The 16,833-nt window shown below is 48.1% G+C and overlaps 1 protein-coding gene and 1 long non-coding RNA gene across 29 annotated transcripts in view; one reads left to right on the forward strand and one right to left on the reverse strand.

The window, feature by feature from the left end:
• The window catches only part of PTPRT (protein tyrosine phosphatase receptor type T), a 1,155,226-nt gene that overhangs the window by 1,127,493 nt on the left and 10,900 nt on the right, over positions 1-16,833 (forward strand). For 24 of the 27 annotated variants that reach the window (XM_086331749.1, XM_086331754.1, XM_086331755.1 and 21 more), the window contains one exon: positions 16,544-16,669. In XM_086331749.1, coding sequence (XP_086187875.1) covers positions 16,544-16,669 — 126 coding nt within the window. Of the gene's footprint in view, positions 1-5,695; positions 7,255-7,722; positions 8,305-13,668; positions 14,307-16,543; positions 16,670-16,833 lie in introns of those variants that run through there. The other 3 variants (XM_086331758.1, XM_086331759.1, XM_086331757.1) reach the window with 3 other exon arrangements.
• LOC147360218 (uncharacterized) lies at positions 7,620-15,196 on the reverse strand. 2 transcript variants are annotated; one of them, XR_015139019.1, is made up of 5 exons: positions 14,927-15,196; positions 14,602-14,817; positions 13,954-14,046; positions 13,298-13,391; positions 11,151-13,089 (listed from the first exon to the last, which is right to left on the reverse strand). It is a non-coding gene; the product is annotated as an uncharacterized LOC147360218 (long non-coding RNA). The 2 variants fall into 2 exon arrangements; XR_015139018.1 differs by lacking the exon at positions 13,298-13,391 and having other exon boundaries at positions 7,620-13,089; positions 14,927-15,194.

Here is a 16,833-nt window from a genome sequence, read left to right on the forward strand (position 1 = left end):
CTCCTGGACGCACTCAACCACTCCCCTGCTCTCTGATGCGGCCTGACAGAGCCTGGGGCCTGAACCATGGACCCTTTACCGCCGATCACCCCACCGAGGCCTGGCTTTGTCCTGGGTGAGCCTTGTGTCCCAGCAGCCTCCGTGTCTTAGCTCCCCTGCATGTGTCAGCTGTGAGCACAGTGTGCCTCCAGCACATATCTGTACTTGGGATGTCAGACACGGGTTGTGGGGCAGCTTCTGGGGCTCACACCCCAATGGCAGGGCAGCCATTTCTGGGTGGAGGCGGTGATGGCCTTTGAGGGTTTTCAAAAGCAATCCCATCCCCTTACTCTTGTCTCGAAAGAGCCCAGAGTAACTCAGAGGGCTCCCTATGAGCACTCGCCTTGGGCAGGCCTGGTGTGGGGAGAGGGAAAAAATGGGCCTGCGCTGTGGTCTCAGCCCTCCAGGAGCTCACAGTCCCGCTGCAGAGACAGATGAGCAAACTGTCCCCACCTCGTGTGGCAGCAATCTAATAGAGGTCAGCTGCCTAGTGCCTTGCTGGCCGGGAACAAGGAGCAATTAATTCTGCCCAGAGGGTGAGGGAAGACTTCAGAAGGAAGGTGACTTTGGCCTTGAAGAAGGCAGCAGAGATCCGGCGTGTGGGGGATGAAGTCGCCAGGAAAGGGTGTTCCTAGCGGTGGGACAGCAAGGGCAAAGGCCTGGTGGGGTCACCATGTCCACCTGTCTGCAGGACGGCTTCGGGGGCAGCGTAGCAGGGCAGGGGGGTATGTCAGGAGGAGACGAGGGTGGTGATGCTGAAAAATAGAGCCGGGCCAGCTTGCAGAAGGCTGCCCTTGCGGTGGGGGTCTTCGCCTGCAGCATGGTAAACATCAGACTTTTACTCCATAAGCAATAGCATCCTTTCTGAGAATGGAAGTTTTCATGCACGCCCAACCTTAGAAACAGGTACGACCCAGTGAAGCAGGGGTGGGGTCTGGAGCTCCACCCACACCAGTCTTTGGGCTTCCTGATGCCCAATCAGGAACGTTGGCCACGCTGGCGCTTTTGTGGAGCCCCTGGTATGCCTTGGAGCACAAGTGGAAAGTCCTTGCTGTGCAGGGAGGAGAGACACTGCAGAGTTTAGGCAGAACTTCTTGTTAGAAAACAGGACCTGGGGAAAACCTGGAGACCAGGAGACTGAGGAGGGGATGGTTGTAAATGTGCAGAAGATGCAGGGGTTGACCTGAACTGAGGAAGTGGCTGGGAGGAGGCAGGAGAATTAGGGTTGGATGTGGAGAGGTTTCCAGGGTTGAGGTCTACAGGTCTGGGGAGCTGTTGGTGAGAGAGAGCCATGAGAAGTCATGGTGGTGACAGGGGTTCTAGCGTGGGCCTCAAGCCTCTTGGATGAGACTGGCCAAGATGGGGAAGGTGGGGAGGGTGGGAGAGGCAGCAGGAAGCTTGGGGAGACCCGGAGGGAAGCTGATTACAACTTGAACAGCTCAGAAGTTAGGGGTGTCAATCATCCATGCAGTCAAAAATTCACTTACAATTTATAGTCAGTCCTCCAAGAACAGGGTTCCTCTGTGATGCAGCTCCTCCATCTTCACGGTTACTCCAAATCCATGGTTACTCTGTATCCGAGGTTCCTCCATATCCGCTATTCCGCATCCCGTGGATTCAACCAACTGTGGATCCTTTCTGTGTGTGCTCAGTCGGGTCTGACTCTGGGACCCTATGGACTGTAGATCCTGTAGCACCATATTATTTACTGTTGAAAAAAATCTGCATAAAAATGGACCTGTGCCGTTTAGGCCCGTGTTGCTCAAGGGTCAACTGTAGGAGGGGACAGAGTTGAGCACAACTTGGGATGTGCATGTAGGAGTCATTCCTTCAGGACAGCATCCATTCGTTCCGTCCACATCTGTCGAGGAGCTGCTATTTGCCAGAAGCTATTCTCGGTGCTTGGATTAACATGACAGAGAAAGCAAAACAGAAAATGCCCATCTCTTGTGCAACTTGTATTCTAAAGCAAGGGAATAAATCGCAAGCACTCTGTAACGGCCTTAATTATATGTTACAGGTAACAAGTGTGTGGAAAAAGAAAGATAAGAGGGCAGGGATGAGGCTGGTCTGGGGCACGGGCCACACCTGTAATTGTGTGATGAAGGTGGGCTGCATTGAGGAGGTCACAGCTGAGCACAGAGCTCAAGGAGGTACAAGAATGCACCCCCGTGCCCATCTCAGGGAAGAGCACCCCAAGCAGGGGGACGACCCACACCAGGGGTGTACGGTGGAGGGGCAGACGAGGCCACTGCACCTGGGGCAGCGCAGCAGCCGGCGACAGAGACACAGCAGGGCCAGGTCCTGGGGGCCTTGGCGGGCTGGGGCCACAGGAAGGATTTGTATGTTTACTCTGAGAGAAATGGGAAGCCATCAACAGGTCCTGCGCGGAGGAGGGACTTGAAAAAGTAATTTGACTTTTTAACACAGCTTCCCTGTAGCTACTGTGGTGAAAGTTGCCAGAAAGGGGGAGGGTGGCTGCTAAGAGTGGAAGCAGAGGACAGGAGGCCCCTGCAGTCCTCCAGGGAAGAGGTGATGCTGGCTTGAGCCTGGGTGGTAGCAGCGGAGTGGATTCTGGGTATATCCTGAACGTAAGCCCAACAAAATATCCTGCTGGATTGAATAGGGAATGTGAGAGAGAGAGAGAGAGGAAGCAAGGATGACGCCACAGTTTAGGACCCAAACAATGGAAGGTCTGGATCTGAAATAAGCATGAAATATGACAGATTGCCATAGAACAAAGACCCCTGCAGAGTTCCAGAGTCAGAAGGCATCACCACCCTATTCCTTTGCCTAAAAAAGTGACACATGAACCCATGAAAGCGTGAGGGAAGCAGAGCCCTTCTTCCAACACTTCTTTTTGCAAAACCAGAGGCCAGGCACAGAGGAGGAGTTTCAAAGCACCTCACTTAGGGATATTTAAGAGAACAGGAGGGGCGAGGCCACTGGCTCTAGGACCCCCTTGTTCAAGGGCGGCTCTCAAGTGAATGAAGATCTTTCAGCCCCAGCTGTTGGTGCAGGCTTTGAGAGCCGAGTCTCTAAATGCACAGACATCAGGCTCAGAAGTGCCCTGAGGTTGGCTGCCATATGCAGCTGGCAAGCTTCCCCTGAAATCAGCAGATGAATGGAGCACTTATTGATATAAATATCATCACCACAACAGCTGGGCGCCTTGCGAAAATAAACAATGACACAGCGTGAGCATCAGAAAAGCCACCCTCAGCACCTGGCGGGGCGGTGCTTTGAAGTGGCATCCACGTTTGTCGCCAGCGTGCCCATGTCGAGGCAGCCCATGGTGGCTCTGGCCAGTCCGGCAACTAGGACAGGTCTGCCATGGGTCCCGAGCATTGTTAGATCGCTCCCAAGAGGATCAGTGCCACATCTTGAGGTTTGACTGGAGACCAACTGGTAAGGGCATGTGTTGCTGACTGTCTGTAATTTGTAGCAAAATAAGGTAGCACAGAGGATGAGATTCCCGAGTGCTTTATTTTCTTGCACCACTGGTCAAATCTGTCTGCTTCCGCTCAGAATCCTATACCACGGCATTCAGCCAGCCACCCCCAGCCACAGGTGTCTTTCCATTCTCCATAGTGGCTGCTATTCAAAGATAATGATGAGCAGTGGGGGCTTAAGATAAAGACTCCCAAAGCAACTTCATTGACCTTAGAGATTTTTTTTTCTTTTTAAAAGCTCTTTGGGACTCCAGAGGGCTGTGGTCAGATTAGTCTGGTAGTATCTTAACCACAACATGTAGCGAATGATGCTATGGTTTCTGATGGGCAGGTCAGGCAGAACCTCTTCAGTCATACCCAGTACATTGACAAGATCTCTTCCATCTTTGTGGGCTCTACAGTTAGACCAGAGTCCATGGGGAGCAGACACCAGAGAGATGCCCTCTTCATGGCCAGGCCGCACCCACCATGTGGTTCAGAAGGCTCAGGAAATCCTCAGTGCCCCACTGTGGGCAGGGACCATGTGGCAGGCAGACTGTTGCCCCCCCCGAAGATGTCCAAATCCCTAAATGTGTGAACTTGTTATCTTCCATGGTAAGCAGTACTTTGCAGATGTGAAGTTAAGGATCCTGAAATACGTGGACTGTCCTGGGTTATCCGTGTGGGTCTGCTGTTAGGGTCTTTCAGGAGGCAGGAGGATGAGAGTCAGGAACAGATCGTGATGATGGGAGAAGGAATTGGAGTGATGGGGCCACAAGTTGAGGGATGCTGACAGCTGCTAAGACTGGAGATGAGGACTGGCGTCTCCCCTGGGGACACCAGAGGGAACACAGACAGCTCAGCTGACACCTTGACTGTAACCCTGCGAGACTCACTTCAGACGTCTAACCCCCAGTTAAGAAATTTGTGTGGCTCTAAGCTACTACATGTGTGGTCATTCAGTATAGCTGCCCTGGGAAGCTAAGACAGACAGCAAAACTGAAAACGGAAATTTGGACCTGGAGGTGTGAGGGTCAGAGACCGCACAGAGTATGAGATTGAGATCCTGGGGAAATCCAGAATCAGCCTGGGGTACAGGACTTGGAAAGCAGTTTGAGCTGGAGAAATCCATGTCTGAGTCAGGGTCCATCAGGAGCAGGGTGGGGAGAGCCAAGGAGAAGGCAGATGACCATCCCTCCAGCAGCAGGAGGCTTGCAGAGCCAGAGGGGGGTCTCTTAAAGGTCCAGGAGCAGGCTTTCTGGGCCACATTCAATCAGGCCCTCATCAGCACACATTTATGGTAAACCTTCCACGTGCTGAACACCAACCTAGACACAGCAGTGCACAAAACAGGCACCAAAAAACCCGCAATACCCATGGAGCTGCTGGTCTGGTGAAGGAGTGTCTGCCTCCCAGACTCCCTTGGGCATCAGACATGTTGGAGACATCTTCAGCTGAAACCATGACACCAGGACCCTCAAGCCACAGGGAGAAGCTGAGCTGGAGGCAAAAGGGATGGGAGGGCCAGGTCCAGGCAGCGTGTCCCACTGCCCCCAAGTGCTGTGGGGAGCACTGGAGGGACCAGCAGGGGATGACCAGCACGCCCCCCCATCAGCCCGGAGTCAGGTGTGGGGTCAACGGGACCCAGCTCCTTCTCTTGTTTCCATAGAGTAAGTGCTGGGGCTCTTCTTGTTGTTCAGTCACTAAGCCGTGTCCGACTCTGCGACCCTGTGGACTGCAGCACGCCAGGCTTCCCTGTCCTTTACTAGCTCCCAGAATTTGCTCAAACTCATAGGGTTTGGCATGCTTGAATATTCTGCTCATTTATTATATTGGCTGTGCTTGAGGATCCCCTGAGCCTCTCAGTATTTACTTGTCATTTATTCTAGGGAGTACACTTTACCTCACTGAAATCTTAGAGATTTTATAAACACCTTACAATATTTCCTATCTTCCTTCCAAAGACCTGCCACTCTGTAAGCCTTTATTTTCCAAACTATATTTACTAATTAATAATTTGTTCATCTTCCTGTATCTTTTCCACCATCAAAAGGGTCTCAATGACTCTAAAACCAGAGTCTTGGTGTCCTCCACGAGGACAATGGTGTGACCCCCTTTGGCTTTTGAAGACCTTGGAGATAGCTCGTTGGCTGTTCCTGCCAACTTCACAGCCATCACTGTGGAATCCACTGATCTGACCAGGCCCCCTTCCTCTCATTTTGCAGGTCAGGAAGCTGCGGCCCAGGCAGGCTTTGTCCAGAGTCCCACAGCCGCCCCGACCCAGGCCCAGGGCCCCCTGCCAGGGATGGTGAAGACTTTCACCACCATCTAAACAATAGGGCTTCCAGGGCCCCGGGATCTGATAAACACCACTTGCTGGTACCTGGGTATACGAAGCAGGAAGGAATGTGTCTCAGTTTAAAGCAAGCAAGAGCCCCAGCTTGTGTAAGAGCTGCATCGCCCAGTTCTGAACTCCTACCGGGGGAAGTCTGAGACCTCATGTGATGCAAATCCAGGTGCAAAGGTGAGGGGGTGGGCGCTGAGGACATGCATTCCCACCGAGCTTCTAGAAGTGAGAGAGGCAAGCTTGTCATCCTCCCAGGAAAAAAGCGGGGCTGATGTTTCAGAGATGTCTTTTCCTGTCATTGTGCCTGGAAGGCAAATAGCAAGTACTTCTAGCCCCATTTTTATCTCAGCTTGTAAAAACACAGCCTGGCATGCCACCAAAATACACACAACCCCCAAGTCTGTGTCTCTGCAAGTCCCAGGTCTGACCTTTGCAAGGGGCCATATCTCTGTCTCTAAACCCACTGGAACAGAAGAATAAGGAGTCGGGGGTCAAGAGACCTGAGTTCAAGTTCTAGCCTTGCCAATGTCACCTTAAGCCAGTCAACTTGTCGAAGTCTCAATGTTACCACCTATGAAACTCGTGTACCTCAGATGGCAGCCAAATCCACTCTGTCTTTGAAGGTTTACATCAAATGGGCTTTGTTTCCTCTTCCCCATTGTGTGGGAAAGCCCACTGTGCACCCCCAAGATTTCTGGGGACTCCAAGGGGGTTCTGCGTTCATGTCCACTTCTGAGATCCAGCTCAGACTCTACTGGCGGCAGCGTGGGGCTCACGTCCCAGCAGGGCCTGTGGCTGAAGGCTGAACACCACGCATCCTCATCCCTTGCGTTTGTGTTGTAGTTTGTGGCTGTGCGGGCTCCCTCTAGTTGCGGCGCGTGGGCTTCTCATTAGAGTGGCTTCTCTTGTCGTGGAGCACTGCTCTCGGGCGCATGGGCTTAGTTGCCCCAAGGTATGTGGAATTTTCCCAGACCCAGGATCGAACCCATGTCCCCTGCATCGGCAGGCGGATTCTCAGCCACTGGACCAGCAGGGAGGTTTGACACATCCTCATTCTTAAACCCCACCTCGCTCCTCACGCTTGGCGGCCAGCAGCATGTCTTCCCCCCACCCTGTTGCCCCAACCACTTTTTTCCTCCCTCTACCTTCTCTCTCCCTCCTCCAGATCTTCCACCCCTCCTCCCCCCAAAGCCGTTCCCTTATTAAGCTGAGGAATCCAGCCATCTCTTTGTTATCTCTTTCTGAAACCGCCCCTGAACCTTTGCCTTCCACCCACCCTACCTTCCTCTGTAGATATTTTCCTAAACTCCCTGGTTCCTTCCCGGAAACAAGCTCTGATGCACCCATCATAAGAGTGAGTTTCCACCTACTATATGGAGTTGCAGTATTTATCTTGTGAATGGAGAGGTGGACGGAGGAGGGGGGCGCATGTGCTTTTCTCTCTGCGCCCCCCGCCACCCCGCCCTCACATCCTCCTCAACCCTAACAGTCTGTCTTCCTTACTGGCCACAGTATTAAACCCAATAAGATGTTTTGACCTCTTTGTGGAATTTATTTTAGGAAGTTTCATCATTACTGATCTGAATTTCAAAACCAATTTAGGTAACACTTTTCTCTTAAAAACACTAGTAATTCATTTCACCTTTAGGTGGCCTGGGATTGATTCCCTCCTATGGATCACAAGGACCTTGATAACACAGGCTTTCATTTCTGCAATCTGTATTACTTCTGTATTACTTGGCTTTTCCATTTTATCAAAGTACTTATTAATTAATGAGAGTCATAACTGAGGTGCACAGAAATACACTTGAGGATTGTTTATTCCAAAAATAGGCCCATATTGCCAGATTTAAATCATCAGAACGTGCTTATTTCAGCGACTAACAAGCTTTCTGATTCCATCAGCAAGAAAATGATGTCTAAGAGGCGACCTTCATGTTCGTTAGATTTCACGTGTGAACACGCACCCCCGTAGGACATCTTTCCGTGGCCCAAGCAGCAGTGGAAGTTACTAGGTGGAATAATGCATGGCAGCTGTTCCAGGACTGTCCACACAGGCTTCATGACTTTCGCTTGGTTTAACTTGTTCTGACAATAAATAGCCCAGAAGCACAGCCATTTCAAAATCAGCAGCAGCTGCTGCACCAGCATCCCTCCCTGACCCCCCAGGTGTGGTCATCAGCCCACCCGAGTGCATTTGCAGTGGCGAGGCCCTCCCTATGGGCAGACAGCACCACCCCTCCCAGAGGGATGGGTAAGGAAGAGAGGCGAGCCCTGGGATCAAGGTAGGAAGAGGCTGGGCTAAAGAACTGGACTCTACCGTGGAGACATAGCCACTTAAAGTCTCCCATCTAAGGAACAGAATACCAAAGTGTTTCTATGTGTGATCCCAGGTCAGCTGGGTCCTTGTGGGTCTAAAGAAGCAAGTGGGCTTCTTTGAAACCCCTATTTCCAGGGCCTGAAGAAACCATAAACTCTTCTCCCCAAGTTTCTATAACCGTTTGTTTCTTTTGTAAATTTAAGTTTTTTATGTAACTTTTTGGGTGAACTATTTTAATTAATTTTATTGGAGTATAGTTGATTTACAATGTTGTCTTAGTTTCTGCTGTGCAGCGAAAGCGAGTTGCTTATACAGACACACATGTCCACACTGCTTTACACTCTTTTTCCATAGCGGTCATTACAGAGTACTGAGTAGAGTTCCGTGTGCTATAGAGTAGGCACTCATTAGTTACTATTTTATATATAGTAGTGTATATAATGTCAGTCTCCCAGTTTATCCCTCCTGCCCTTTCCCCCTTCGTAAAATACGTTGTTTTCTACGTTTGTGACTCTATTTCTGTTATTACTCAGCCATCAAAAAGAATGAAATAACGCCATTCGCAGTAGCATGGACGGACCTAGAGACGGTCACACTGAGTGAAGTAAGTCCAGCGAGAGACAAATACCATATTATATCATGTATACATGGAATCCAAAAAACAACGGTACAGATCAACTTACAGAATTTTAAAGGTTACTTTCCATTTACAGTTATTACAAAATGCTGGCTGGATTCCCCATAATCCGTCCTTGTGCCTGTCTTACACCCAGCACTCGGTCCCTCCCACTCCCCTACCCGTTGGTGACTAGTAATTGGTTCTGTATGTCTGAGACTTCTTTTCGTTATACTCACTGGCTTGTTGTATTTTCTGGATTCCACGTGTAGGTGATATACCACACGGTCATCTGCAAACAGTGACAAGTTTTACTTCTTCCTTTTCCAGTTCTGATTGTCTTTTTCTTCTCTTGATTGCCATGGCTACGATTTCCAGTACTGTGTTCATTAAGTGTGGAAAGAGTGGGCGTCGTCTTGTTCCCCACCTTAGAGGAAATGTTTTCAGGTTTTCACTGCTGAGTGTGATGTTAGCTGTGGGTTTGTCCTATACGGCCTCTATTATGTTGAGGTATGTTCCTTCTATCCCTACTTATTGGAGGGTTTTTATCGTAAGTGGGGGTGTTGGGTTTCATCATAAGCTTTTTCTGCATCTACTGAGATGATCATGTGGTTTTTCCTCCTCGGTTGTTTACGTGGTGTATCACACGGATTGACTTGCAGATATCAAAAAACATCCTTCCATCCCTGAGATAAATCCCACTTAATCATGGTGTATGATCCCTTTAATGTATCATTGGATTTGGTTTACTAGTATTTTGTTGAGGATTTTTGCATATACATTTAATCAATGATATTGACCTGAGTGTTTTTTGTCTTCTGTGATATCTTTGTCTGGTTTTGGTATCAAGATGATGCTACCCTTATAGAATGAGTTCAGAAGTTTTCCTTCCTCTGCAGTTTTTTCGAATCGTTTCAGAAGGACAGATATTAACTCTTCTCTAAATGTTTGGTAAAAGTCAACTGTGAAGCCATCTGGTCCTGGAATTTTGTTTGTTGGGCATTTTATAATCACTGACTCAATTTCATTACTGGTAACTGATCTGCTCATATTTTCTGTTTCTCCCTAGCTTGGTCTTGGGAGATTGTACCTTTCTAATAATTTGGCCATTTCTTCTAGGTTGTACATTTTATTGGCATGTTATTGTTCATAGTAATTTTTTTTGATCCTTTGTATTTCTGTGGTGTCAGTTGTAACTTTTTTCATTTCTGATTTTGATTTGGGCCATCTCCCTTTTTTTCTTGATGAGTCTGGCTCAACTTTTACCAGTTTTATCTTTTCAAAAAAAACCCAGCTTTAATTTCATTGAAAATTTGTCTCTATTTCTGCTCTGATCCTTATGATTTCTTTAATTCTCCTATTGATAATTTTGGGGGTTTGTTCTTCTTTCTCTAGTTTCTTTAGGTATAAGGTTAGGTTGTTTATTTAAGATTTTTTGTGTTTCCTCAGCTAAGTTTGTATCACTATAAACCACTCTCTTAGTGTTGCTTTTTTCTGTGTCCCATATGTTTTAGATTGTCTTCTTTTCATTTTTCTCTAGATATTTTTTATTTCCTCTTTGGTAGCATATTAGCCTCCACGTGCTTCTGTTTTTTGCAGTTTTTCTTGTCGTTGATTTCTAGTCTCACACAGTGTTGTGGTAGGAACAGACACTTGATATGATTTCAACTTTCTTAAAGTTCTTGAATTTGTGGTCTAGCATGTGCTCTATCCTGGAGTTCTATCCTGGGCTTCCCTTGTGGCGCAGCTGGTAAAGAATCTAACTGCAATGCAGACCATTCCCCGGGCACTTGAATATAATGGATGTTGTGCTGCTTTTGGATGGAATACTCTGTGTTAATTAAATATATTTGCTCTAAGGTGTCATTTAAGGACTGTGTTTCCTTATTGATCTTCTATCTGTATCATCTGCCCATTGACGGGAATGTTAAAGTCCCCCACAACTATTGTGTTCCTGTCAATTTCTCCTTTTGTGTCTGTTCATATTTATGTTATACTTAGATGCTTCTGTGTTGGGTGCATATTTACAACTGTTGTGTATTCTTCTTGGATTGACCCCTTGATCATTATGCTGTGCCCTTCGTTGTATATTGTAACGGTCTTCAAAGTATTTTGTCTGATGTAAGTATTGCTACTCTGGATTTCTTTTGATTTCCATTGGCATAGAATACCGCTCTCCATCCCCTCACTTTTAGTCTGTATGTCTCTCTAGATCAGAAGGGAGTCTCTTGTAGGCAGTATGTATAGGAGTCTTGTTTTGTATCCCTTTAGTCTATGTCTTTTGGTTAGAGCATTTAGTGCATTTACATTTAAGGTACTTATCAATATGTATGTTTTTATTGCCTTTTTAATTATTTTGGATTTGTTTTTATAGGTTTTTTTTAACCCCCTTATGGATTCTTTTTTCTTTTTTGTGTGTATAGATTTTTGGTTTGTGGTTACTATGAGCTTTTTGTATAGTAGTCTATATGTGATTATTTTAAGTTGACGATCCCTTGCTTTCAAATGCACCTTTAAAACCCTACATTTGTACTCTCCTCCCCTCATGACTACTGTTTTTGATATATTTTATATTGCTTTGTGTATCTTTTAACTGCTTATTATGGATATAGATGGTTTTACTCCTTTTATCCTCCCTAATAGCTTTGTGTGGGGCTGATTGCCTACCTTTATACATGTTTGCCTTTACTGGTGAGCTTTTGCATTTTGTAATGTTCTTGTTTCTTGCTGTGGCCTTTTTTTTTTCTCCTAGAGATTCTTTAACATTTGTTGTAAAGCTGGTTTGATGACGCTGATCTCTTCTAGGTTTTGGCTATCTGTAAAGTTTTTGCGTTCTCCATCAAATCTGAATGAGAACCTTGCTGGGTAAAGTATTCTTGGCTGCAGGTTTTTCCCTTTATCGCTTTAAATGTATCATGCCACTCGCTTGTGGCCAGCAGAGTTTCCACAGAAAAGTCAGCTGACAGCCTCATAGGAATTTCCTTTCTGTTGTTTCCCCCTTGCTGCTTTGAGCATTCTCTTTTTATCATTTGAATTGGTGTGTCTTGATGTGCTCCTCTTTGGGTTAGTGCTGCACGGGGCTCTGCTCTTCCTAGACTTGAGTGATTGTTTCCTTTCCAAGGTTAGGGAAGTGTTTAGCTATTGTATCTTCAAATAAATATTTTCTCAAATATTTTCTTCAAATTTTTTCTCCTCCTAGGATCCCTATAATGCGAATATTAGTGCACTCTGTGTTGTCCCGGAGGTCTCTTAAACTGTCCTCACTAGCTGCTGGTTAGCCTATTTAGTCATGAGGCGACAGAACCCTAGGGGGTCTTCTGGGCTAGTGCTGGCTCACTGGTGGCTAGAGTCAGGGTCTTGAAAATTTTCAGGCTGTTACCTACCCATTGGCAGAGCCAGTTCCTGGCTGCAGAGCCCAGGGATGCCCAGGCTTCTTTCAAGTTTGGGGGGGCGGGGAGGGCACAGTTCCTAACACAGTTGGGTATAGGGTTCTGGGTACCCCAAAGCTTGTATTGGTCTGCTATTGGGTAGGGCCAGGGCCCACAGGCTGTGGGATCGTAGTTTTCTTGTATCTGGTGTTTGTCCCCTCGTGGGTGAGGCTGGTCTAGAAGCTAATTTGGGCTTCCTGCAGAAAAAGGGATGGGTCTGCATCCTCACCTGTTCAGTTGTCTGGCCTGAGGCACACTGGCATCTGCAGGCTTTTGAGTGGGGCTGATGACCCAGAATGGCAGCAGCAGTGTTCACACAGCAGAATGCTCCCCAGGATGGCTGCCACCGGTGTCTGTGTCCCCAAAGTGAGCCAAAGCTGCCGCCCCGCTTTGGCCTTGCAACCCAGTGTATGTGAGATTGTGTGGGGACCCTTTAAGAGAGAGGTCTCTAGTCCTGTGGGACTCCCAGAATCAAGCCCCACTGGCCTTCAAAGACAAATGCTCTGGGGGATTGTCTTCCCAGACCCTCAGGCTGGGGAGTCCAACATGGGGCTCAGAACCCACTCCAGTGAGAGAACCTCTACAGTATAATTATCCTCCAGTTTGTGGGTATGGGATTTGATTATACCCCAAGTTCACCCATTATGCCTCTTTTCATTATGAGTCCTTCTCTGTGTCTGTAGTTGTAGAAGATCCTTCCAGTAGGTCCCAGTCTTTTTCCCTGGTGGTGGTGGGTCTGCAGATAGTTGTGATTTTGGTGTGCTCAGAAGAGGAGAGGAGTTTGGGGTCTTTCTACACCACCGTCTGAGTCGCTGTCCTATAAACTGTTGATGCTTATGTGCTCATGGTCTGGTCTCAGCTCCACTCTTAAGTCATCAAGGGAGCAAAACTCAGCTTCTCACTGACGTCTACAAGAAAACCATGCACACTGAGCATTGTCTATGTTGTTATAAATTTACTTAATGTTTAGGAGCGGGGGCAGTCAGATGACACCCTGACTCACCTTCAGCCCTTTCAGTGGTTTTTCCTCTTCCATCCCTGGGTCCCTCTCCAGAACCACCCACAGGCCTCTCCCCTTTGACATGCAGAACAGTTCCCAGAACCTATCCCAGATACCATCTGTCCCCACTGCTCCATCAGGCTGGCTGGTCAGGAATTTTCACAGGGGCAGTCCTTTGACTATCCGAAAGAGAAATTTTCATACAGGCTGCTAAGTGGGAAGGAAAAGACCCTTTACTTTAGCCATCTTGTTTTGCGTGGCCCTCTCCCACACCACCTAATAATTACAGCTGCCATTTATTGAGTGCTCACTAGTTACAGATCCTTGTGCTAAGTAGGCACATTCAGGTTCACAGCCATTCATCACTTAACCTGGAGAAGCTAAAGGTTTGGCCAAGTCACTCAGCTAGAGAGTGACAGGGCTGGGATTTGAACCCAGGGTGCTTCAGCCAGGAGCCCCATTAACCTTCTGCTAACTGCATTCACAGGCCCAAATGGTGGTACCCACTGAGGCACAACCCCAGCACTTGGACACAGGACGGTCTTGAGCTGAACCTTAGAGGACACTTCTTACTGATGAGGATCATTTCCCCGCCCCCCAAAGGCCCCCAGGAACAGCACACTGGCTTCCCCCATTCCCACTCCCATGGCTAGGTTAGGTGCAGCATCCCAGGCTTGGGGAGACCCTGATGATCTCTGACAGCTTAGACACCACATCTGCCCACCCATCACCCAGCTGAGCATCACCCACGCCACTGCTGATGTGGACTCACAGATTAGGGAACTCGAGTGAAAGGCCAGCTCCGATGCAGCATCAGAAGTACCCTGCAACCTTCCCCAGGCCTCTGGGCAAGATGGAGAGTGACCTGGAAAATCAAATGCAGAGATGTGTCCCAAAATATAGGAGTCTTGTTTGAGGCAGAGTAGAATCTATTAGTTTGAGAAATTGGTCTGGAAATCTTATTAAAAGAGACAAATCATCCCACATTCTCTCCAGACTGAGAATATTGGAGATAATAGACTTTCCTTGACACTTCAGACCCATGGAGCTCATGTCAGGATCACAGCCAACCTCTGGCAAGGCACAATTCAAAGCAGGTAATAAAGGCAATTATTTTTTTTTAAATTGGCAGTTCTGATTAATTCTGATTTCTCCGGCCAGCCACAGACTTATCTGTACCGGTCCCTCGTTACTGTGAAGGTTGAGGGCATAAGAGCCAATGGCAAAGAGAAATGAAGTTCAAGCTGTGGATTTGTCATTACTGCACAGCCCAGCAGATGACTGTCCAGCCACAAAGGCCACTGTGTCCAGCACTTTCCACCTACACACACGCACCCTTTCTCAGTATTATTTATTAGCAGCCAGTGGGGACGCCGGGAAAGCCAGGCACCATTGCATCATGAAACTTAATCTTGCTTACCTTTGCCATTTAAGACGGGTGATAAGAGGAAGACTTCTTCAAATCTGTACATTAGCTATGATCATTACTGCTATTTTTGTTGAACACTGCAAGGTTCGAGAATGACATGAATCACTGGAATGTGGTGGGTGCTGGCACCCTGCTAAGGGCTTTCTTCCCACGTGTTTTCTCTTTATCCTGAAAGCAACCCTACAGGACAAGGGTTGCCAATGTTCTCTGCAGAAAGAAACAGATAGGAAATACTTTAGGTTTTGCGGGCTCTGTGGTTAAATCTACCATTAGAGCTTGAAAGAAACCATAGAAAATATGTAAATGGAGAATATACCTGAACTTCCTTTACAGATTCAGACAGCTGGCCAGGTTTGGCTAGTGGGCCATGGTGTGCGTGAACAAAGGGTATTCCTAAGCTGGAGTCTGGGCCCCACAGCTGGGAGACATGTTCTTCTCCTCTCCCCCCCACAACTCATCCATGCTGGCTCTAGTTCTGGAGGAAGGACAGAATCAAACAAGGTTTTGCATGTGATGCCCAGGGTGAGTTGGCTGTCAGCAAAAGAAACACTGATCACTTTCAGGAAACGCCTGCCTCCGTGGTGGCTGTGAGGAGACCACCAGATTGCTGAGGTTGCTGTGGGTTCCCTCTGTCCATTTAGCTCCTCATCTGCAAGCTCAGCCGAGGCAGACCCCACTGAGACTCCTGCATCTCCAAACCTTTAATGCATCTTTGAGTCTCAGCTACATCTTCTGGGCAGTCCTCAGATGAAAAGGCTTTCTAAAACATGGCCTCTTCGTCCATGCTGGGGTGGTCCCCACAAGCCTGCAGCCCAACCTTAGCTCTCCTCTGTGCCCTGGACAGTGTCCATCTCTGATCACACCTGGGAGTTGCTATAGGCAAAGATGCCTATAGGCATCTCAACCAGGATTTGAGGGATCAGGCTTTGCCTTTCTCTGAGCCACATCCCCTGCCACCAACCTTAACATTCTTTCCTGAACTAAAGTCATCCAGTGAGTCAACAGAGACAGGGGCATCAAGTGTCTGTCTCTTACTCTTGATGACACTACAGACTTAAGAGACAATTTAGGATCTTAGACCAGACTCTCTCAGTCTCTGCACTATGAGACGTGGGGCCAGATTCCTCTCCAGAACACCTTCACAGACACTAGAGGGTATTTAGTGGCATCCTGACCTCTACTCATTAGATGGACATTTTTGACCATCAAAAATGTCCCCTGGGTGACAAAGCAACCTCTGCTGAGAAGCGTCATCTTGGGGTGAGAAGCAACAACTGCTCTTTGCTCCCTGCTGCAGGTTCTAATTTCCAATTCCCCCCAAAAGGAAAAACAGCAGCCAAGCTCCCTCAGCACCACAGTACCACGTTACATTAGCTCTTGGTGCGAGGTAAGCATAATTAGCCCCATTTTACATACAGGAAAACTGTGTCACACAGCTAGTAAGCAGCAGAGACTGGACTTGGACCCAAGCCTGTCTGATGTCAAAACCTACATATATATTTAAATCTACTCATGATCTGATGATGAAACGAACGCTCTGAAGGTTTTCCTAGAATGGAGAGAAGTTGTAGCTGCTCTTCCCTCAGTGTTCTAATCCTGACAGCAGCGTGTCAAGGTAGCCTATATCCTCCCCATTTTACAGATGGGGAAAACCGAGGCCCAGCAAGCCTAACAGATGGTTTGAAATCAGCACAGCAAAGATGTTTAAGCCCAGTGTTTCTGTGTTCAGAGCTCTGACTTTTCAAACCTGCCCCCGCAACCCCCCCCAAAAAAAATGGTGGCTGTTGCCCAGTGGGAAAGCTGAACCTGATTTCCTACACAGTACTCTACCTTTCTAGCCAGCATGTCCCGCAGGCTCGGGGATAAGTGAAACCGACACCCTGCCCCAATCCATGTCCTTGGCCTCTTTCTGTGAGCCCTCTCCTTGCCTCAGCTCTGCATGCAGTACTGGCCTGAGAAGACGTCGGGGTGCTACGGGCCCATCCAGGTGGAGTTCGTCTCGGCAGACATCGACGAAGACATCATCCACAGGATATTCCGCATCTGTAACATGGCTCGGGTGAGTGTCCAGCCACTGCTGCGTCCTGGGCTCCTCCTTCCGAAACAGATGGATGCTGCTGGGGAAGTCAGTGCTATGCTCGCCTGATCCCCCCGTCCTCAGGGAAGTGATGCCTCTGCCAGTTCCGGCTCCAGACCCAGCAGTGGTTCCCACACACAGAGCCA

The sequence above is a fragment of the Bos grunniens genome, chromosome 13 (genome assembly GCF_055505025.1).
Source record: "Bos grunniens cultivar Pamir isolate PY7600 chromosome 13, Bosgru_T2T1.0, whole genome shotgun sequence".
NCBI lineage: Eukaryota > Metazoa > Chordata > Mammalia > Artiodactyla > Bovidae > Bos > Bos grunniens.